This window comes from Gastrolobium bilobum, unplaced genomic scaffold (assembly GCF_033153095.1).
Source record: "Gastrolobium bilobum isolate Gb01-03AN ecotype WA unplaced genomic scaffold, APGP_CSIRO_Gbil_v1 utg1891, whole genome shotgun sequence".
NCBI classification, from domain to species: Eukaryota; Viridiplantae; Streptophyta; class Magnoliopsida; order Fabales; family Fabaceae; genus Gastrolobium; species Gastrolobium bilobum.
The window spans coordinates 682,836-707,764 of NW_026899025.1; the positions used below are offsets into that span (position 1 = coordinate 682,836).

Consider the following 24,929-nt stretch of genomic DNA (forward strand, 5'->3'; position numbering starts at 1 on the left):
ACCATATTCTTGTTTATATTACTTCTGAGATTTTATTTATGTTGGAAGTTGGAAAAAATCAATTTTGTGTGTGTCTATGGTAAAGCCTGAGTTTACACTTTACTTTCTGCATTTACCTCACTAGGTATCTGTTCAATTGAACTAACTTGTTAGAAATTAAGAGCATTAATTGGATGCATGGATTGTACTGAGCACAGCAGTGCTTTTAAGTTGCAACTTTTGTCTGCAGTATTTGCCAACTAATACCAAATACTCAATAGATTTAGTTTATGTTTGTTGCAGAGTGCAGATAACAGAACCAAAACGGATTCTACTTTTACTATTTTTACTGACCCTTAATTCCCAACAAGATTTTTCCAAAAAGCAAAGGGTATTATTGCTATGAGAAACTTGAATCTTCAAACCCTCCGTTAGTATACTATGCTGGTTTTGTTGGCCAACACTTGACAAGTAAACAGGAGCTTGTGTAACATAAAATTTAAAACAAAGAGGTTGTAAGTTGTTGATGGTTTCAATTTAGAGACAGTTTGTTTAATGAGAATAAAGTCAAGTTTATAACTTTTTTAAGGAACTTGACCTTCTTAAGTAAATATTGGAGTGAAAAATCTATACTTAAATTTGTTATATTTTTTTTATTTTATGAAACAGTATTTTAGGCAAATATAAAGAAATAAAGTGTTATTGGAGAGGGCTTAAGCTTCATGCAGTAAAAGAGGACCAATTGGATGAAGCTTGTGAATAAAGTGATCTCCATAAAGTTAAAACAATATCATGGAAGCAATTGTTTTTAAAAGGTAAAGTGTGAATCGGGCCATTTGACTTAGGGTGCAAATTACAGTTTTATATGATTTTGGGCCCATTACAAACTCAATATGTTGGGGTTGACATTTGTTATTGCTAATGTTAAGTGGTTTTTGCTTTTTTGCAATCTTTTTCTCCAAGTGGTTGACCATTTAGACAGCCCAAAAGTAAAATCTAATAAGGACTATCTTAAATTGGTCTCATACGTCTTTAATGAAAGCAGTGTTCTTATTCCCTTTGTTTTTCTATTGGTTTTGTTTTTTATAGGTGTTTTTGTAATGGGGCTACCTCTCCTATCCTTGGACCGTAGCTATTGTAGTTTTCTTTCTTGTTTTAATTATTTTGTTGGTAGGTTTTTATTTCAACAAAATTATCCAAATTTGTTACCTTTAGAATAAGTCTGAAGAGTTTGGTTGAGTTTCTCATATTTACTAAGTGTCATAAAAAATATTATCAAAGATATCTCAAACACATATTTAAAGATATGAGAATACCTAGCAAGATAAAACAAAATACACTAATGATATTATTCCCATTGTACTCGTGGTAATACTTTTTTATGTGTAGAAATAATACTTCTGAAGCTTTCAATTATTTTATTGAAATGTTAATAAATAGATAAACTTTTTTCCGGTAAAAATAACCTTTACCTGCATAGGAAGAAACCAACCTAGTGTTGGGTTGGCTAATGGACTTCAATATGCTAATGGCCCAAATGTTATTTTGAGAACCAAAACCATTGAATGTATACCACTGTCTTATATGACTATCAACGGATTAAACTTTTTTACCTAATTTTTGAAGGATAAGGATAATGTTATAGGTGTAAGTTATACTCTCAACTTTAGTCATTAATTTTATTTATATCTAATTATTTTAATTTATTAAATATGTGAATTGTTGAATACAAACAAATCAATATCCAAGATTTAATGTAAAACTTATTATTCTTATATATATGTAAAAATAATATATCCCATTTTTTAAATTACAATGAGTGAGTAAATATATATTTCCCTTTAACTTTTACCAAATTAAGATCATTTACTTTAAATTATATTATTGTTTAATGTATTTATATTTATTCGCTTTGAAAGTGTCTTGTCAAATAAAAATAACTCAATAATAATTTGACTGCAATTGCAATGGACTGTGATGCACACAAACTTTACCTATGGGGTTGTTTGGTACAAATAAATTTTTTTAGATTCTTGAAAAAGTGACTTTGGTAATCTTACTTACCCACGTTGGGTATAAGGATTGCGAAATTTTTAGAGGGAATCTAATTTTTCTAAGATTTTGATTCGTGAACATTTTTTAAGGCAAAATGTCATCCAAGAATACCACCGTTGGATTCCCGAGTGGTGAAAAAATATTTTGACCTCCGCGTCACTAGTGCCAAGCAAAATTCCTTCCCGCACCACTAGCGCCAACGTTCCCATACTTGTTTTTCTTGCAGCACCAATAGCACGGTGATGGCGCCTCTAGCACCACCCTACATTCCCGGTAATATTCGACAATCAATCAAACACAGAATCGAGAAACTTGAGTCAATATTCCTAATAACATTTTGGTCTACCATAAAGCTTTTTGGTCACATTCTCGGGAAATTTACTTCCCCAGCATATTCCTGGTTGTTATGGACCTGATAAAGACCCACATTCTAGAAGATCCAATAAAGGACAACACAAAAGGAAAATTATCTAAATAAGGAAGAGAATCCTCTCTTAATGACAATCATGTCTAGATAGCTAAGCAGTCGGACTTGGGCTGCCGATATTACTAAGAAGCCCATAAATATACTCTTGTCAGGTAACTTATCTATAAGTAAAGGGTTATATGTTCAAAGGTACACACATTCTAAACTCTCTCTTAACTATCACTGTGCACACACCCCACTCTTTGGCTATCCATCAGTATTATTGTGCATAGTGATCTGCCTACCTTCAAAGGTATCTCCTCCATAAATACCTAATAAAGGGAACACATATCCAACATAAACATATCAATCATTAGATCGGACATCTTTGCCCCACCATAGAATATTGGTGCCGTCTGTGGGGATATAAATAAACTTCGATTCCCACCCAATAGTGGTGAAGGCGCAGCAGCCACAACCATGACCAAACCCTAATACGATAGGTGCTAAAACATGAAGAAGGCAAGCCTGTCAAAGACGTCATCGATCCAATCCACCAATGTCAAAACTGACAGTGCCTCGCCGCTCTCCGAGTTTGGGACTCACCGTCTTCAGCTTTTGCTCTCCAAGACGACGAAGCACTCGTCGTGAAACGCCCTTCGTAGCCGATGGAGGGAATACCATTGCAACAATGATGGGAAAGGCATCTCCATCGAAAAGCGGTGCGAGTTCGTCCAAGCCGAGTTCCTTTCAACTGAGGAGCCTTCGGTTTTTCCCCAGACGGTGCCAATGTTCTGTCGTAGGGACAGAGATGTCCAATCTAATGATTAGTATATTTATGTTGGATCTATGTGTCCTCTCTAAGATATCTATGGAGGAGATACCTTTGAAGATAGGTAGATCAGTGTGCACTCACCCTACTCTTTGGCTTTCCATTAGTATTATTGTGCACAGTGATATGTCTACCTTCAAAGGTGTCTCCTCCATAGATAACTGAGAGAGAGCACATAGATCCAACATAAACATACCGATCATTAAATTGGACATCTCTGTCCCTATAATAAAGCACTGGTAATCATGATTTCTAGACACAATTTTTTTTCCTACCGAACGTACGAATAATGTTAAGAGGATGAACCATTAAGTCGCTATTTTGGAAAAACCTTTAGTTAACCACCGTATGTGTAACTCAAATAATTATTTACACATGGATATTTGTCGAGTACCATTGTCAAAGTAAAAATAAAATAAAAAGAAATATCATAAATTAGATCAACAGATATCAAATATTAAATTTCATTGTATTTTCCTGACCATTCTGTGGTTAAATATATAAGTGTAACATGTTTGATTTTGTTTAAGGATGAAGGTTATACTTACAACCATATAATAACCGTTGATTGACGAATTAATTAATTAATGAGTTTGATTTCCGTCAATTAACGGTTATCATTTATTGCGAATTAATAATTAATCAATGAGTTTGATTTACGAATAAGAGAAAGACAACATAATAAAGAATAAGGATTAAGGTTATTTGACTAAGGAAGATTGCATACCCTAAAGGTGAAGATTGAAGTTATTCCACTGCTATGGAGACAGGTATGCCTCCATCTTTTTATTAATATTTCTTTATGATTTGGTATTATGGATCTTGGCTTGTTGGTGATGGTTATCACCATAAGGTTAAAAGGGATATTATTCCAACATTAAACCATTAGAATTGGTCTAGTGGTGAAGGATTTAAATAGTTTGTATGACCCAATAGGTGCAGCTCAGTTGGTTTTTTTGCGCTAAGTTAGTGGGGTTGGAAATGTGTTCGATTTCCGCTGAATGCATTCTTGGAAATGGGGCTGAACCTTTACCCTTCACTGACCCCCGCACTCCGGATTAGTCTCATAGCCGGCTCAAAGAGTCGAAGTTTGTGAGGATATCGGAGGGAGCCAACTCGCCTCAAAAAGAAAATTAGAATTGGTAACTCCAAAATAAAAATAAAAATTGTATGAGATTATAGGTTTAAATCTCACTGCCACCTATCTAAATAAAGCAACTATATCTCTTTAGATTCATGGTTATATCTTTTTTAAATATAAAATAAACTAATCGAAAGTTTGAATTATAATTTCCTTTAATAAAATCTTATAACAAAAAAAAGCTCAAGAGATAAAACTAAATTGCAAAAAAATTTAATATAAAATAATTTAGACCAAACACGCACAGATCATTTATAACATTTGGTTTTTTATTCTAGCATTGAATAGGAAATTTTTAACCATTTATTACTTAATTTCTTTGACTAAATACTAAATCAGATATACACCAAAACTTTCTATACATTCAATGCAAGCTCGATTTTTAAAATAAAAGTTTCATTACTTTAATTTTTTTTTTTTTTGAAAAAAAAAACTTCTGTTTAAAATCATTAATTGAAGGAAATTGAAACCGCAACAGAAAACGAGGATTCCTACTTCCTAAGCGAAGGGCCTGAATCTTATTTATATATATATATATTTCCCTTTTGCTGCACTTACTGCATATAAATTATTTGTAATTAACTTAATACAACGTTATTTTGGAGCATAAATTAGAGTGATTTTGTAATTTTAATTTATTTCAGGATTATAATAGTCTTTATATTTATATTTATATTTTTTTAAGATTTCAATACAAAAACGACGTCGATTTGATAATAAATGCAGATAACTTATCTGCAGTAACTGCAGAAACATTTTTTCCATATATATATAAAAAAGAAACGATCCGTTTATAATTTTTTTTTCAAATTACAGTAGGTATGACCAGTCATACACTCTTGATTGAAGTATGACCGGTCATACTTAGTGTAATTTGTAAAAAAAATTATAAACTGATTATTCTAATATATATATATAAATATATATATATATATATATATATATATATATATCAAAAAAAATTTCTCCGACAACTTGAGATAAGTTTATCTTCGGCCTCCTCAAAACTACGTCGTTTTGTTTATTTATTTTTTTATATTAATTGATTCACCTTATATTAAAAAAGATATAAGTTATTATATCCATCTCTCTTTTTTGTCTACTATTGTTCAACATCATTAGATCGGAATCTCAAGAAAAGAGACAAAAATAAAAGCTAATTGAGATTATAATATGAAGAGTGATAACTAATAAACTTTTCAAACTATTGAAATACTAAACTGATTCAAGGTTGAGTTTTATAAATAAAAAAAAAACTTTAAAAAAATTAAAGTAATTGTTGAAATGATTTCTTTAAATATCATATAATATTTCAATTTAATATATATAAGAAAATATTACAAATAAATTGTAGTGAGCGTTTTCTTATATGGATAGCTATATAAAGGCCCATAAGCAGAGCAGAGATCACTTAAATTGTCATTAAAAAAAAAAAAAACCATGAAATTTGTAGTGGTGAGCCTTTTCCTTATATTGTGCTGTGCCTCCACCTTGATCATTCTGATGGTCACAATGGAACGAGCACGGTATTTGTTTGGAACTCATGAATATTATATCCGAGTGATCAATGGCTTCACAGATAATTCTTCTGTGCCTTTGGTTATTTGGTGTTCATCAGAGGAAATGGATCTTGGTGGGCGTGCCCTTCAAGAGCATGATGAGTTTAGCTGGATCATGAGGCCCAATTTTTGGAACAGCAACCACATGAAGTGCACAATGAAATGGGACAACATCAGGAAGAGTTTTGATGCATTTAAGGCTTCTAGGGACACATATCGTTGTGGCCCTCATAGGATGTGCTCTTGGATGGTCACACAAGATGGGTTTTATTTCAGCAACGATGATGTCAATTGGAGGAAGCAATTCTTGTGGTGAGCGTGAGGCTATGTACCAATCCAATGTGATATAGGTGTTTTATAATATTATCATATTTTAATTTCGTATAGTTTTCTTAATACTCCTTTACGTTAGAACACTGTCTTGTTATTTTTTATTTTATTTTATTTTTGGTAATCACACTGTCTTGTTATTAATATATAATAGAATGCTTATCAATTTTATTTAAATTGGGAAAAATTAAAAGTTGTTTTAATTTTATAAACTCATGTCAAGGTATGTTTAGAAGTCTCATCATATCTAGAGAATGGCTTCAGAATTTTTATTATTATTTTTCTTAGGTTTCTGAACTGTTTCCCGTGGGATAACAGATTTTAGGCCTTTACCATTTTGATGAAGGATATGCAAAGAGAGAGCATATTTAGTGCTCTTGGATCACATAATACTGAGCGAGGCGGAGAAGTAAGAAAAAGAAAAGAAAAAACTGATGAAAGAAGAGAGAGAAAAGAGATTAAATTTTTTTTAAACCAAGTGTCAAATTTTCAATTGAAGGACCACGGTGGTCCAGGTGCACTATAAATTTTTTCCTGCAAAGAGAAATTCGATGGGAATAGAAAAAATGGTCTTGAGAGAGTAACCCTTTTATAATGGATTTGACATGTTTTGTGCTCGAATTGGATTAGTCGGGGTGATTGATGAACCAATGGATAAAAAAAAAATCTTAATCACATTTAGGCACCAAGATGAGGTTAGATCTCGGTTTTATTAATCTTTGCAACACCTCATTATGTACCGATTTGTTAATATTGCATAGTATTAAGAGCAGTGTAATAATAAATTCAAATTACTTCTTAAATCATATCTTAAATAATATACATTTAAAATTTAGTTATAGGTTAGACTGAAGTCAAGTTCACTATCACGTCTGACATGAACTATCTTACATCATCATCTAAATCGACAATAAATGTTTTTATTCTATCAGTCACTCTACAGGTACACAAAATCATTCTAAACTTTGTACAGTGCTCAAAGTCTTTAATTTCGTTGCTTCCTCCTACTTTAAAGTTATACATACTCGTATGCTTACTTTCTGGAAATGTTAACATAAAAAAAAAATGCACATGAAATAAATCTCAGTAATATTTGGGTTTTTGAATTATAACCAATCCAGCCGTTTTAGCGGAAAATATCATTCTCACATAACATGTTTATAATAAGAAAATAATAATATAAATAATAATCATAAAAAAGAATACGAAATCTTGAAACTACTAAAGCTCAAATCTTTATGGGTTTCTGCATACAAACATAGAAAAGAATGTGTAGTCTTTAACTGAAATGACAAAGAGCTCGTTTGGTAGACATGATAGGATAAAACATGAGGATTGGATAAGAGTAAGATATGATATGGGTATGATAAGTTCGTATCCTATTATGTGTTTGATGTACACTGGATAGACAGCCTGATATGATTACATTATCCTATCATGTTTTGAAATCAACCAGATAGCGGAAGGATATGATATAAAAAAACGAAAATACCCTTTATAGCATAACTTTATATACTTTTTAATTTTTTTCTTTTAACTTTTTTATACATTAAATTCTATTTTTAATTATTCAAAATTTCTAAAACTCTTTTTTTAAATATATATATGTGTGTGTGTGTGTGTGTGTGTGTGTGTGTATTATAACTCATGAAAAATCATCAGTTCCATATTGCAAATTACAATTGTACATATGACACCACTAACAGAGACCAAGCTCCCACAATCCCCAACTAAAAATATTCTCCCTCGCCCATCTCTGTCTTCGCTCCAATACCTAAAAAAAATTAAAAAACAAAAAAGAAGCATTCCTAATTTCAAAACGTCAAAAAGGAAATCAAATAACACACAAATTCCAAGAACATGACATCGATTCATTGAACAACAAAATTAGCCAAAACCCAAAAGACAAAATAACAACTTTACCCACAAGTAGGCATCACAATGGAATTAAGAGGGGAAAGCAGAAAATTGATGGGAGAAAATGTGAAGTGAATAAAAAAGGTTTTTAGTTTAGGAGAAAAGAGCATAGATTTAGATCAGGTGGGTATAAAAGGAGGGAAAGGAGAATTAATGGTTTTGAGGGTAATAAGAGAGTGAGTGATTAGAGTGGAAAAGTAACCATGGAAGGAAGGGGAAGGTGAGAGAGGAAATGGAAACTGGACCTAATGATGAAGATGATTGCATTTGGTGTTTGAGGCAGAGGAAATGGAAATGGAAAGACAGAGGTTGTGCGAGAGGCTAACCTGGAGAGATCAACATCGAAGGCTGCTTTTGGAATGAACCATTTATTTCTTTCCTTATCCTATCCTGTCAAACCTAACCCAAGGTCCCCATCAGGATAACTTATCAGGCTCTCGATAGGATAAAATAAGCCAACCTGATAAGTCTATGCTATCCACTGGGCTCAAAAAACAACTGATAAGAACAGGATATGATATCCTATCTTATTATGTCCTCCTTATCTAGTGCTCCAAACAAGTCTTAAAGCTCAAACCTTTGTGAGCGCCCAAACCTTTCTGGGCTCTGTATATGAAAGATTCTGATTAGCGGAGCTCAAGCCAAATAAGTCGTGCCTTACCCTATAACTATCTGATCCCTAACCTTTGTGGGTTAGTTCACATCAAAATCTTTCAGTTAAAAATTACATATTCCGTTAATATCCATTTGGTACCAAAGAAATTTCTTAGTTCTATAATCTTGACTCAATATCATTCTTATAATCAATAGAACATCAAATTTACAAAATCAAAGACAGAAGATAATCCAAAAGAATAGAAAAAATTTATAAGAAAATAGTTTGCTAGAGTAACGACACCTTCACAGATTTGAAAAAATAATTTCCAAATACCAATTTTAAATATAAAATAGATGGAAAAGAATTAAAATAGGAAAATGAGGATCTCTCCCAATATTACCTTCTTTTTTATTTGCTCACTCCCTTCTTCTTTCTGTCTCTATTTCCCCATCTCCTCTTTTTTTTTCCTTTCTCTTCCTATTTCGTGTTTTCTTACTTTCTCTCTCTATTTTTTTCTCCTTTCTTTTCTTTCCCTTCTCCATATTCTCCTTTCTTCTTTCTTTTCTCTATTCTTTGTTTCTTTCTTTTCTTCTCTATTACGCGCTTTCTGTCTTTTACTATTTTTCTTTCTTTCTTTGTCAGCTATATATATATATATATATATGTATATATGTGTTATGTGCTAATTACTTTTTAAAATATCTAATTCAAACTTATCCAATTAATTATTACGAATCTACTAAAATCTACGACTTTTACCATAATGCCTCCACGTGGCCCAGCTAATTTATTTTTTATATGTGGCACTACTGGCGTCGTCAATTTTATAAAACATGGCGCTTTAACCGCCAACCTCACATAAATTGGCGCTTTAAGCACAAGCCAAATTTGACAAATGCATACCATAAGGCACATCGGGCTCTTTTAGCATCGCACTATTCATTCTTCCCCCTTCCCCCAATGTTATAGTGTTGTTTGTGCCAATTATATATATATATATATATATATATATATATATATATATATATATATATATAGAGGTAGGATCCTTTGACACTGGTGTCAAATTTGAAGTTTGACACCTTATCTGAGAGCCGTTAGATCAAAAAAGATCAATGGTATCACATGCTTACAAATCAAAGTCATTAATTTTTTTTGATCTAACGGCTCTCAGATGAGGTGTCAAACTTCAAATTTGACACCGGTGTCAAAGGATCCTACCTCATATATATATATATATATATATATATATATATATATATATATATTGAATATTACAATCTTCATAAGCAAAATCTTCAATAAAATCTGTTTATTCAGACGAGCACCTTCTTTCGATTGTTTAAAGGGCAAAAGCCCCAAAAATCGCAAGAAACTACGACAACCTACAAATTCGGGACTTTCTCACAAAGGATAGGTCTCCATAGAAAATAAAACTAAGATCTGATGAAATGATCTCAAACACTATATGGCTTGCCTCCGCATTGTAGTGTAATAAATAGTTGGCCAGCCAATCAGCCCATTTGTTGCCTTAACTATAAACGTTTTGCACGTTCACGGACCAGTTCATGTTGATTAATCTTTGAATTTGAGACATAAGATGGCTCTCTCATAGTGCATTACCTTGTTTAGTAAGCAAAGTGACAATAGAGGAAGAGTCACTTTCAATACTAACTTTTGATAGACCTTTGTCCTTTGCAAATTCTAGACCTTTTAGTACTCCCAATAGTGCAGCTGTGAAGGCAGTGCAATTTCCCACTCTGCAGGCAAAACCACCCATTCATTGACCCTCTATAGATACCTCTGTAAGTAGCTTGGCCAGGTTTCCCCTTGGATGCCTTATCAGTATTAGTTTTAACCTATTGTTCTTCAAGCGTGGTCCATCCTACTTGAATAATTGTTTGATGATGTTCAGTGTCTCTGCCTGGGTATTTCTTAAATGCATTACCTATTTCAGCAATTTTCCTCCTCAAACTTTGATGAATCTAATGCGGGTGGCGGCACTTATTTGAGTGAACTTCTTCGTTTCTCAAGTTCCAAATTTGCCAACACAGGACAAAAAAAATTATGATCCATTGATCATTGTGAGCTCGTTGGTTCCCACGATTGATGTTTTGTAAAAGCCAGTATTGCAAGTCTTGTTGGAAGAAAAAACTTACCTATAAGTCATCCACTAACTTTGTCCAAGTTGCAGCAACTCTCGGGCAATCACGGAGAGCATGGATAATTGTCTCTTTTTCTTGTTGGCAACTAGGACATATATCATTTGTCTCGTCCCATTTAGCACTCCAGGTTCGCATCAGTAGACGCCCATGCATTTGTTTTTCTAATTTGATTATCTATATCTCTTTCAGTTTTAAACGTATTCTCTCTTATAATATGTACTTCTTATTTTTAAAATTCAGTTAACATTTTTTATGGAATATGTTATACGTCAAAAAGTTTTCAACGTCAAATAGATTCTGTCGAAATTATTGGACAAGAAACAAACTCCATGAGAAATTTTGGGCAGAATATATTTTCCATCAATTTTTTTTTACCGAATCAGTTTTGCGTCAAATTTTTTTATGGAATCTTTTTTTTCTTTTTGGTACAATTTTTATGAAATCTATTTATCGTTGAAAAGTTACACAAATATGATTTCTTTAATATTTTCAACAGAATCTATTTTCCGTCGGAAACATTTTCGACAAAATTTGTTTTCTATCCAATTCTTTTGACATAATCTATTTTCCATTTTTTGGCAGAAATGATTTCCATCGAAAATAATTTTTTTACGGAATAATGAATTTCATATCTAGTTCCATCTCTATTTTTTATGGAATTTATTTCCATATCTATTTTCAACGGAATACATTTCCGATCAAAAATTCCATCACTAATTTCAATGATTTTTTTTTCGTCAGTAATTGGGACTTTTCTAGTAGTAAATAAGACTTTTAAATCTTATACTGGAGCCAAAAAATTCTCTCCCCTAAATATCAATTAATCAGTTTCATCGTTTACTTTAGAACATTCTATATACAGCTAAATATATAATTGTAAAATTCTTAATTTTATTTAATTTTTATATAAAAATGATTCTTTGGCTAAGAAATTATATCCTTTTGAAGTTTTAATTATAATTTTTTAAATATGGAATAAACTAATTGAAAGTGCAACTTATAATTTATTTTAATAAAAAATTTATAACCGAAATGCTCAAGAGATAGAGTTGAATTGTAAAACTTTTTTAATGCAAAATAATTTAACCCAAACACGCGCAGATCATTTATAACGTGTGATTTTTATTTTATTTTATAAAATGTGGATATTTTTATGGAGGATTATTTTATTCGGGATAATTTTAAACGTTAACTCCGTCTAAAGATAATACTGAAAAAAAATTGAAAGATACTTTCACTCCAATCTACTCAATTACAATATATCAACTAAGTTACCATAACTAGTATTTTATATCAAAACCTTTCTAGATATTAAAAAAGCTAGATTTAAAATAATGTTGTATTTAAAGTAAAAGTTTCCTTCTTTTTTTGTTAAAAAAAGTCCTTATTTCTTTCCGTATCTAATTTTTTCCCTGATTTGATTGGATGCTCTTATTTAAAATCATTAATTTGCAGGAAAGTGACATCATCTACGGATTCCTACTTCCTAAGCGAAAGGCCTGAATCTTTTTTATCTAAAAAAAAGTAACTAATAAACTTTTCAAAGTATTTTATATTAAACCAATTTTAAGTTGAATTTTGGACAAATAATTTTTTTAACCAATTTAAAGTAATTGTTGGAATCACCTCGTTATTAATATTCGGTCGCAACATTATCTGAATGATTAATTTATCTCTTTTGTCAAAAAAAAAAGTTACTTTATTGTTCATCTAATAAAATATAACAAACAAATCTGTTATATATAATGTACACCATCGAATGAAAAGTACGATATTAAAAAAAAATATCTTAGCGTATAAACAGGCAGCGTGTCGCATGGATTTGCTTTAAAAATGATATCTACACCGTAAACATAAAGTGCCAAAAAAGGAAAATATCACACAGAACGATAACGACGAAGGCATAACGGGAAGCATGATAGTGAAACCTCTAGAATTATTTAATAAGGAGATAAGTTATCTTATATTATAGATATAATTATATGATATATCCCATTATTTATTAAAAAGAAAAAAAAATACACAAAAATTGATGAATTTGTAGAAAATTATATTATTTTCATATAACATAAGAATAATATAACTATTATTTAATGGCATATATGATTCAAATTAAGCTAACTAATCATTAATATGTAAATATTTTCGGTACTATAGATATAACAAGTAATCGGTATGTATTTATCAAATATGGAAAATAAATAAATACATTTACATTACTCTTATATTTATGATTATTTTTTTTAATATTTTTTTTTTTAAACTTTTTTATAAGGAAGTACCTACTTCCATATCAACAAAATTTTACTCCGTATATCGATAGCCATATAAAGCCTCAGAATCAGAACAGAGATCACTAAAATTGTCATAAAAAAAAACCATGAAATTTTTAGTGAGCGTTTTCCTTATATTATGCTTTGCGTCCACCTTGATCATTGTGATGGTCACAATGGAACCAGCACAGTATTTGTTCGGAACTCATGAATATTATATCCGAGTAATCAATGGCTTCACCGACAATTCTTCTGTGCCTTTGGTTATTTGGTGTTCGTCGGAGGATATGGATCTTGGTGGGCGTGCCCTTCAAGAGCATGATGAGTTTAGCTGGATTATGAGGCCCAATTTTTGGAGCAGCAACCACATGAAGTGCACAATGAAATGGGACAACATAAGGAAGAGTTTTGATGCATTTAAGGCTTCTAGGGACACATATCGTTGTGGCCTTCATAGAATGTGCTCTTGGATGGTCACACAAGATGGATTTTATTTCAGCAACGATGATGTCAATTGGAGGAAGCAATTCTTGTGGTGAGTTTGGTGCCAAGGTTCCCAAAGCTTTCATTCATTTTTTTTTTTTTTTTTAGTAAACCCAAAGATATTCCTACCTCTTTGGGATGAGACTAATCCTTTTCATGGATTGAAACAATAAAGGTATCTCTATTAGTTCCAAAGTGCACTTTGCAGGAATCGAACTTCAAACCCTTTAAATTCACGAGCTCGACTCGAGCTCAGCACGCTCCACAACTGAGCTACACCCCCGGGTTCAAAACCTTGCTTTAGTTATAGCAATCTGTGTAATGGGAATGTGAGTAGTTTTGCATAATGAACTAGAGTTATAAAAGGATTTGTCCTTTGTACGGTCAAATCATTCCGTAGAAATCAAAAGTTTTGGTCGATACATTTTTGCGGTCATGAGTGCTCTGCATTGATGGCATTTCTCTGCTCTCCTTTCAACGCTGTTTTCAAAACTTGTTTATTTCAAGGTTTATTGTTTGTCATATTATAAAAAAGGGTTTATTACTCTCAAGTAACAGCAAAATAAAATTTTGTTCCTCCAGACACATTCAAAAATAGGACCCATCAAGGTGAGAGAAAAAAAACAAAAAATGTAAGGGCAGGAGACACTGTCATTTTGCTGGTACTTGAGATAAATAAAATTCTTATAAAAAATAAATTTATCTTTTATATATACATAAAAATATATTGGATATATAATTTCTTTTTTTCTCTTTTCTTTTTATATGTGTTCATATGTTTTTTTCATGTATAAAAGATAAAATTTATTTTTTACAATATGAGAAATGTTGATCCTTTATTTCAAACATAAAAAAGATGATAAAGCTATAAAGAAGCTGTAGAAAATTTGTTGAAATAGATAAAAATTTGCGCAAGACAATTTTCTTTTTTGTCTCTTACAAGGCGTGCCCACGCTTTCGAGTTGTGAAAGTTATCAACACTATGGTGCCACTATATACTCCTAGCCACAAATGGGCTAATTGACCTAGTTAGAAAATAAAAATAAAAAATCGAACCACTAAAAATGATCTAGTGAACGAGAAGTTTGGATAATTTATTTAAATTTATAAATTCAAATCTCACAGTCACTATTTTTTTTTTTTAAATGTAAAAAAATTAGTGACAGTATGAGATTTGGTGACTTAGATGGGGCTGCCCCGTGACACTGTCTCACTCTTTTAATAATTAATTAAGAATTAAATATAGTTAAAACGAAAGAAATGTAATGAAAATGTGAAAGCTGCGTTTTGTAAAACCGTTGTTGGAAATGTAACAAAAATCAATTGCATTAATGATATCAAAAGCATCATTCAATTCAATTCATTGGAAAAAAATTCCAACTAAGGTAATTTCTGAATTTGTCCCTCAAACTTGAGGATTTGTTAATGGTGCATTATCTCTAATTAAAGAAAATTTATTAATTGTAGATTTTGATAATGGAATACATATGGTGTTTATTTACTAATTTAACCACGGCCATATTTGTAGCTAATATTTTTAAAATAAAATTAACAGACTATTACTGCCACGTGAATTATTAGGTGACAGGCGCCGGCTTTTTGACCTTTATAACCCTTTATTAATAATTAATTATCAAATTGACCTTCATTATAAACTATTTCAAAAATTTAACCCCCTCAAAAAACATAACACCAATCTACCTCTGTTTGACCGTTGACCACCAAGCCTACCCGGGTACACCCCTCCCTACCCGGGTATTTTTTGAAATTTTTTGCCTACCCGGGTAGGTAGGGGGTATTGTTCTTGGCATATGAAAAATTGCTTGAATTATTTACCCGGGTAGGTAAGGGTGTACCCGGGTAAATCTCCACGTCTTGAGAAAATTTAGAATGGTGTAATGATGCACAATCCAAGCTCAGCCTCAAGCCACAGATGCAATGTGGACAATCAAATCAACAACACAGGTGCTGCAAACAAAGAAACAAAATGTCCTTGTTACCAGTAAAACTCCGTAAAGTAACAACAAAGGATTAAGGGAAAAAAATTTCCTCATCCTATTCAAGACCTGCTATCGCCAACAAAGTCAGTAGACACCACATCATCTTCAGTGTAACCCAAAATCCCCTACAATTTGCCCTCTGATTCCTCCCTGGATATTGTTATTTCAACAAAAAAAAGATTGAGATAGGAGGAAAACCCAATTCAATTTTACTAAAAGTAAGAAGACTTCAAAAATTTTAAAATTTACTTGATAGCAGCTTTGTCTGGTCATAGGTTGCAGCCTTCTCCAGCCTGACAGTGAGGTCAACAACTGAAACATCCACAGTAGGAACTCGAAAAGACATTCCAGTCAATTTACCATTTAGCGATGGAAGAACTTTTCCTAGAGCCTGTTTTGTCACAAATTCAACATTCAATGGTGACAAAGAACAAAAGCTTTGGAATAGAATTTCCACCATTTAATCAAATGTTGTATCAATTTATATATATAACAGGTACCTTAGCAGCTCCAGTGCTGTTGGGAATTATGTTGAAGATGTGGAGATTTACCCGGGTACACCCTTACCTACCCGGGTAAATAATTCAAGCAATTTCTCAGATGCCAAGAACAATACCCGGGTACACCCCTATTTACTCGGGTAAGCAAAAAATTTCAAAAAATACCCGGGTAGGGAGGGGTGTACCCGAGTAGGCTTGGTGGTCAATGGTCAAACATGGGCAGATTCGTGTTATGTTTTCTGAGGGGGTTAAATTTTTGAAATAGTTTATAATGAAGGTCAATTTGGTAATTAATTATTAATAAATGGTTAGAAGGGTAAAAAAGCCAACACCGGATAAGGTTGCTCCAAAACCTATCACCTCATTTAACTCCCAAATCGATAAATGACTTTTGCAGTTCTCTATATTTGAATTTTTTTTTTTGAGTAAATATCTTTTTTGGTCTCAGAAAATTTCACGAAGTCCGTTTTAGTTCCTAACAAATAAAAAAGTCTATCGTGGTCCCTCACAAATTCAAAAAAAACTCATATTAGTCCTCAAAAGAACATGGGTCCAATTTGAATTTTTTAGGAACCACGATGGACCTTTTTATTTGCTAGGGACTAAAACGGGTCTCGTGAAATTTTCTGAAGACCAAAAAAGGTATTTACTTTTTTTTTTTTACGAGTTTCGTCAATAGCCTCCACAAAAGCAAATTGCAGTTTTGCAGATTTGTCAAACGACCCACTTACTTTAGTTCAAATTAATAAAATGGTGTAAATTTAATTAAAATACATATATGTTTAAATTATTAAAAATTAATTTATATACACTGCCAGGCTCAACAAATAGTTAACAGTAAAAAACTGTGGCAACAAAAAGTTGCCAAATTGAAAATATATTACAGCCAGAGTAAGTATTAGAGCCTGAATATATTTGTTTATTTTAAATATAAAATGCAAGTTGAAATCAGTGCGACTCAGGTTCAACCGTGAGAATCGGGACCGGTTTAGGGGTTGAACCAGTTTTGGGGTTTTTAAAAAAATCATTTTACGCAATGTGTAGTTGTCAAGACTCAAACCCAAGTGACATAGTATGAAATAAGAAACATCAACCATTATGTCAATTCTTCATTTAAGATATATATTTTTTTGGATATTACTATAATATATATTATCATTACTATAATATTTATTATATACTTTCGTATAAATTTAAATCAAACGGTTCAATTAATCACTCACCAATTAAACCAATGACCCATACGGTATCTCAATTAAATCGATCACGAGTGAGTTTTTATAAAATTGTTGAAATAAAGCTCAAAAAATTGTCTTCCTGCATGCATACACGATAAGGTGGAATTGCTATAAGAGGGTGTTTGGTGTGAGTATTTGGTATGAAATGATGGGAAATAAGAGTGGGAAATATTTATGTACTATGTTTGATATGAGTATTGTGAGCAAAATGCCAGCAGTTTTTTGTTTCCAATAAACCATTTTTGAACTACACAAAAGCAAAAAAAATTCCCACTCAACCTTTGGTATTTTTTGTCCCTGATCTTGGATTATGAAAAAGTAACATTTGATTCACTTTTTTCAAAAAAAAACACTTGATGATGACTCACTTTTTATATTAAAAAAATTAAGGGTAATTTTCATTCACATTCTAATCAATATTTTACCATCAACCAAACATAGCATCAGTAAAATTAACCCAACTTTTCCGACAAAATTTTAGCCAACGAAACACTTTTTTGTAACTTATCCGGAATAAAAAAATTCCTATAAAATCACCAACAATCTTTTTTTCTCGATAAAAAAAATCTCTCATATCAAATGCTCCATTAGTGGGTGGATATATATATATATATATATATATATATATATATATATATATATATATATATATATGATAGGATCCTTTGACACCTTTGACATCAAATCCCAACCGTTGATTTTCGTCAATCAACGGTTATCATTTATTGTGAATTACACTTATTAATTAATCATTAATTCCAATAAATGGAGAATTAATGATACTTTGTTATGCGCTTTTGAAAGAAAAGGGATGCAATGAAATGGTAGTAATTCAGTAGGGAGTTAAGTAAATAGAAATTAAAGGATTCAGTTCGATTTTCAATAATAAAAAGGATGGAATTTTTGTTTTTTGCGACATAGAATGATAGAAATGAAAATTTAATTGGGCTGCCAAACACTTCTTTCTTGTATTTTTTTAAAATAAGAATCTCTCACAATCTTTACATATTAGGATAATCCTTATTTATAGTACTAAAGTTAACTCTTTCTATAAGACATCAGGTTAATATTTTTAATTTATCCACTGATTTATTAATTATCCAATTGATTCCATGTTATATATTTTCACTCTTATACATAAGATTGAATTTTTATTATGAAATATTTATGTCTAGAATTAAATTATGCGCAATTTTCAACATAAATCCCCCTATAACTACAACTTGCCCAACCCACCCATTCAAGCTAAACTATGCGTGGATGAAAGAGTTCTGAATTTATTTGTAACTTTGCTACTTCAGAAATTCTTAATTCTGTTTAATAAAGTCTTTTTTTTCAATTAAAAGAAAAAGAAAAACACAAATCTCAGTTGAAGCACATCGTGATAAGGACAATGTTCATATTAAAAACCAAAAAGTGAAAAAACATTTGGTTTCTTCAAAAAAAGAATTATGTATTTCCCTTGGTCAAAATTCAGTTTGAGTATCTGTGTTGCAAGTGGTAGTCAATTTATGTTGCAAGTGACTACTTGCACATTACCTTATCAACAAGTACTATACAATGCCTCCCATATATGTAGATGATACCAACAACTAGTCACCAACATATGCTGTCATGTCATAGATGACAATTTTTCCTATTTAGAAAGTAATAAGAGTTGGATTTTGATCGATTATCATATTAAAAAAAAAACTTTATCTTTAACCACTTGATGTACCAAAGAAACACTCATAGCATACTTGAATTTATTTAATTTATAAAAAAAATAAAATTGATCTTTTAAAAACTATTTTTTGATAAAATTAATTATTTTTAAAATAAAATAAAGTAGTCCAAACAAATGTTAATCTTCATTTAATTTATTGCACTGAGACCAAGCCATCTTCACAATTAATTGCAAAGAGACCAAGCCAACCTTACGTTGGGGTTAGTGGGATGTAGTCCCACCCGTGTTATAATGTACCCGTGTTAGTTCAACATAAAAAAAAAACAAGTACAAGGCAAGTACTAAAGGTGACTAGAGTAAGGTTGCAAATAATTAGGTTGAGCATGCTCATAAAATAGTAATGACTTAATTGGTTAACAATCCTGTAATTGAGTTTATAAAAAATCAATTCAATTCAAAAACTTAAATTACTGTGTGAGGTTGCATTAATGATTTTATATATTTCTAACATGCCCCATATAAGAAAGCTCACTGGGCTTGTAAGTTGTTGAATGATGTTACATTAATGATTTTATATATCTCTAACAGAATTAATGATTTTAGTTTGCTCCTCCGCCGTTGACCACCATCGTCAGGTAGCTTTTTTCAGCGAGCCATCTACCGTTGTGCTCTTCTCGACCGCGCGGTGTCGTCTATCCAAGTCTCTCACTCGCCCTCATGCGCATGTCAAAGCTTTGCACGTTGTCTTCCTTTTGCCGACGCGTGGCATCTCCTTTCCAGCATCGACCGGATAGGTTTTTCTCCCATCTGTGAGACGGTTCTGATTTGGTCCTGTTTTGGTGTTTCAACATCGTTTTTCGGTGATGCACGAATTCCACTCCTTCTGGTTAGTTTTGTGATCTAATGTCTCTGATTTTCTTTTGGCCTCCTTTTTTTGTGATTATGGATTCTCATATTTCTTCTATTTCTAAGTCTCTGACCCGCTGTTGGAAGCTCCATGGCAAGCCACCTTAGCATCCTCGAACTGCACATGTTGCTCAGGATCCTTCTGTTGCACCTGATCCAGGGTTGCCTTCTGCACCACAACCTTCTGTCTCTCTTCTTAATGAATTTATGACTTGGTGGTGTGAGAAGCAAGCATATGGTTCTACTACCTCCATTGCTCCATCTGATAATTCTTTTGTTCGGATCTCTCAGTTATAATCTCTAGGTCCTTGGACTCTTAGTTCTAGGGCTTCTGATCATATTTTTTGTAATTAGTCTCTATTCACCTCTCTTTTTACTACTAGTTCATTTTATACTATTATTATGGTCAATGGGTCTTTGGTCCAATCCTGTGGGATCAACATGGTTCTTCTCTTCCCTACTTTATCTTTGGATCATGTTCTTTATGTTACTGATTCCTTTTTTAACTTACTTTCCATTAGTCGTTTGACCAAATCTCTTGATTGTGTGGTTTCCTTTACGAAAACTTCTGTCATTTTGTGGGATCACAATTCAAGGAAGGTGATTGCCAGAGGATGTGAGTCTCATGGTTTCTATCAAATTTTCCCTTCTTTTTCAGGTTGCTCTACTATGGACTCTCCCCTCACTATCCATTCTCATATGGCCATCCAAGTCTTGCCAAGCTCCAGAAGATGGTACCTTATCTATCATTTCTTTCTAGTTTACATTATAAGTCATGTAAGTTTGGGAAACATACTCGTAGTACGTTCCCAAGTCGTCTTAGTCGTCAAACTTTGTCTTTTTTTTCTTTGGTTCATTCTGATATTTAGGGCCGAGTTGTCATCCTTCTTCTTTGGGGTTTAAGTATTTTGTTACATTTATTGATGATTATTCTAGATGTACTTAGTTATTTTTGATGAAAAATCATTGTGAGTTATTCTCTATTTTTCAATTGTTTTATAATGAAATCAAAACTCAGAATGGTAATCATATTCATGCTTTTCGTAGTGATAATACATGTGAGTATTTATCTCATCAATTTCAACAATTCTTTTAGAGTAAAGACACAAATTGGTCCCTGACAAAAAATGTGGTGGCCAAATTAGTCCCTAAGAAAAATAAACTCAAAAAAAAGTCCCCAACAATGTCAAACAGGTCCCACGTTAGTCCTTCTGTCAAATGAAAATTGACGGAGTGAGTGACGGTGCTGATGTGTCACGTTAAGTGACATGCGGTTGCCCACGTGGAGTGGTTGGACGACGTCGTTTGGTACAAACTCAGCCACTTGGACAACCCATTTTTCAAAAACCCAATTTTGCCCCTCACCTAACCGTTGGACACTTTACCTTTTCCCCCTCTTCTAACATCGACACTTCATCGTTGAGAAGGAAGGAAGAAGACCGTCCATTAAACCCTGGTGCTTGCGTTTAGAATATTGCCAACTTTTTCCAGAATCGAAGGGAACCAGTGGAAGAAAGAAGGGCCATATTTGGATACTTTGTGAGGCTGAGCATTCTGTTGAAAAAGGTATGAGTATTTATAAGTTGAAACTTTTTTATATTGTTGTTTGTCATCCTTTGTTTAATGTTTGTGGTCCCCATGTCGTTCCCCTTTGTTTAATGCTTGTTTTTGTCTGCACGAAGTGGAACTTTGTGGTCCATGTTTCCATTTAGGGTTTTGTTTTAAAAGAAAGTAACAACCAGGTGGTGTGGTCCCTGCCATGGTTGACCCATTTAAAAATATTTAAAAACCCCATGTTAATCGTTGGAATACATGTCTGCATCCATAAAAAAGGTTGTTTTTTTATTGCTTTGTATTGTTTAACACTTTCAAAGTCTATGGCTTCATGGTTTAATGATAGGATTGGTTTTTTGGTTTTGACAGATGTCTGAATACATAGTTATTGTCTATCATCACGGTGGTATGTTTATCAGAGATGAAGATGGAGTGATGACCTATATATATGGAAGGGTGGACTCATTGCCGGAGATGGACATTGACTACTGCAATATTTGTGACCTTGACACCCTGTTTAAGCAATATGGGTATGAAAAATACAAGAGGATGATGTGGCTACAGCCTGGGGTACCCGATTTGGATCTGGGGCTGAGACCTCTTAGTACAGATTCAGATGTGTGTGCTATGTGTGAGGCTGCTTTAGGGAATGGCAATGAGATACATGTCTACTTTGAGGGCTGCATCTCGATTCCCCAGTTTGCTTCACCTACACATGACAGTGAAAAGGATAATATCATTAATTCAGCACATAATGACGACCATGAAGAGGTTGATGATGGGTTCGGTTCACATGAAGGTTGTGCACAAGGTGATGTTGGGGTCAAAGAAAATGAGAACCATGCACAGGCTGCTGATGACCTTGGTGCACAAGGTGATGATGGGATGAATTTGGATGAAGACCATGCACAGGCTGCTGATGACCTGAATGCAGAAGGTGATGATGGGATCAATTCGGACCATGATGAAGACAGTGCAGATGATGGGTCTGAAGAAGACAATGCAGATGATGACCATGCTACCTCACACTCAGATTCATATGAGAGTGCAGAGGATGAGGTTTACAAGCCTCCCCCACCTGGTGTTGAGGATGATTCAGAAGATGATGATGATGATATGTCAGTGCCAATTGTAGAGAAAGAAAGGCCTGCAAAACAGACCCCAAGGAAGAAGGCAGTCAAGAAGGATGCCCCAATACAAGACTCTGAATCTGAAGAAGTTGATGAAGAGGAAGCCATGATGTCATTTGAGGAAGAAGGATATACCTATCTGTCCGAGGAGTTGAGGACTCCTCCTTCAAGTGATGATGATGAGAATGTTAGACCTGTTATGCCAAAGTTCAATGAGCAAGCTTCTTTTGGGCATGTCTATTTAGAACTTGGTATGGAGTTTATGAATCTGGACCAATTTAAGGGTGCAGTAAAAGATTACAATATCAGTCTTGGTAGGAACTTCGTATGGGTTAAGAATGACAAGGTGAGAGTAAGGGCCAAATGCAGTGTAGAAGACTGTGAATGGATGGTGTATTGTGCCTGGAACAGTAAGCAAAGCACATTCCAAGTTAAGACTTTTAAAGAGACTCATACATGTTGTAGAGTCTTCAAGAATAAAAGGGCTACAAGAGATTGGGTGGCCAAGAAATTGGAGCAGAGAATAGTAACACAACCCAAGATGACAAGGACAGAGGCATTTGAGCACATGAAGGAGGAATACAATGTGCATTTGGATCTGAAGAAAGTAAGTAAGGCTTTGAAAAAAGCAAAGGGGACCATTGAAGGTTGTGAAAAGGAGCAATATGGAAGATTAAGGGAATATTTGTCAGAACTATTGAGGAGCAACCCTGGCTCCAGTTGCAAATTGCAAGTCACCCCCCAACCTATTCCACAAGCATTGCCAATATTTGACAGAATGTACATCTGCCTTGATGCTTGTAAGAAGGGATTCAAAGCTGGATGCAGGCCCTTAATTGGGTTGGATGGATGCTTTCTGAAGGGCTATTATGGAGGTCAATTATTGAGTGTTGTGGGTGAAGATGCAAACAAACAATTTTATGTGATTGCATATGCCGTAGTTGATAGTGAGACGAAGGACAATTGGAAGTGGTTTCTGACATTATTACAGGAAGATTTAGGGGACCATGCAGTATTTGGTTGGAACTTCATCTCGGATCAACAGAAGGTAAGGTTTTTTTGGTTGTGCTTCCAATTATTTATTTCATATAGAATTGTCATACTTAACTGTATTTTGGTTGTTAATGAATATTTTGCCATAGTCCTGTTGTTGATGAAGCTGTCCTTAGTAATTCTGTTTGATGATGTTAATGAAAATTTTGGATTGCCAAGTTTGTCCTGTTTGTTCTGGTTGCTGTCATTGATGACCATGTAGTATTCTGTTTGCTGTCCTTCGTATGTGTGTTCTGGTATGTGTGTTATGTGTTGTTGCCATTGTCTTGCTGTTAATGAATATTTGCAAGCAAGCTTCTGCCATTGCCATTTCTGTCATTGATCTTATTGAATAATGTGGATTGTTTACAATTTTTTCATGTCTGTTGCTGCCAATGTAATAACCTTAACTAGTCCCCCATAAATATCATCGAGGTCCATTTTAGTCCTTGTTATTTAACAGAAGGGACCATTTTGGTCCCTAACAATATTATCGGGGGTACAAATTGATCCCTACAACAGTTCTTTTAATATGGTCACCTAAAAATCCAGCACTGTAAATTCCCCTTATACATGCTAATATTATTCATGCTGATTTGAGATTGTATTTTAATTTTTATTCACTGTCATTCACATACAGGGACTTGTCCCAGCCTTGAAGGAAATTATGCCAGGTTCACACCACAGGTTCTGTGTACAACATGTATGGAAGAACTTCATCAAGCAGTGGAAGGATAAAGAGACAAGAGGAATTGTATGGGAATGTGCTAGATGCACCACTGTTCCCCAATTTGAGAAGGTCATGCAAAGGCTGAAGACTCTAAATGAACCAGCTTGGAAGTATCTTGACAATATACACCCTTCAGCATGGGTTAAAGCCTATTACAGTCACTGGCCTAAATGTGACAACATCACGAATAATATGGCTGAGGTGTGGAATGCAAAGATTGTCAATTATAGGGACAAACCTATAATGACATTGTGTGAGGAATTGAGGTGCTACATAATGCGAAGGATGACAGCACACAAGAGGATTCTACAAACCTTTAGGGGTAAGATAGCACCGGCACAACAGAAGAGGCTGGACCAGTTGAAGGTTGCAAGCAATTCTTGGACACCAACATGGACTGGAAACTTGGTCCAAGATCTGTATGAAGTTTCTGGA

At 33.3% G+C, this 24,929-nt stretch overlaps 2 protein-coding genes and 1 pseudogene across 2 annotated transcripts; 2 read left to right on the top strand and 1 right to left on the bottom strand.

Annotated features, from left to right (window-relative positions):
- The first annotated feature begins 5,925 nt into the window (after positions 1-5,925).
- Positions 5,926-6,288, top strand: LOC133286333 (S-protein homolog 5-like). Its single transcript, XM_061483739.1, has one exon. The coding sequence runs from the start codon at positions 5,926-5,928 to the stop codon at positions 6,286-6,288; it is 363 nt and encodes a 120-aa protein (XP_061339723.1).
- A 7,074-nt stretch (positions 6,289-13,362) lies between these two features.
- LOC133286334 (S-protein homolog 5-like) lies at positions 13,363-13,794 on the top strand. The gene has a single exon (XM_061483740.1). It carries the CDS (start codon positions 13,363-13,365, stop codon positions 13,792-13,794), a length of 432 nt encoding a protein of 143 aa, XP_061339724.1.
- Positions 13,795-15,797: 2,003 nt separating this feature from the next.
- Positions 15,798-20,302, bottom strand: LOC133286335 (glyceraldehyde-3-phosphate dehydrogenase, cytosolic-like; annotated as a pseudogene).
- Positions 20,303-24,929: the final 4,627 nt, after the last annotated feature.

What these genes read in the sequence shown, in the direction of transcription:
- LOC133286334 (XM_061483740.1), top strand. Translation starts at nt 13,363, where the DNA reads ATGAAATTTTTAGTGAGCGTTTTCCTTATATTATGCTTTGCGTCCACC.
- LOC133286333 (XM_061483739.1), top strand. Translation starts at nt 5,926, where the DNA reads ATGGAACGAGCACGGTATTTGTTTGGAACTCATGAATATTATATCCGA.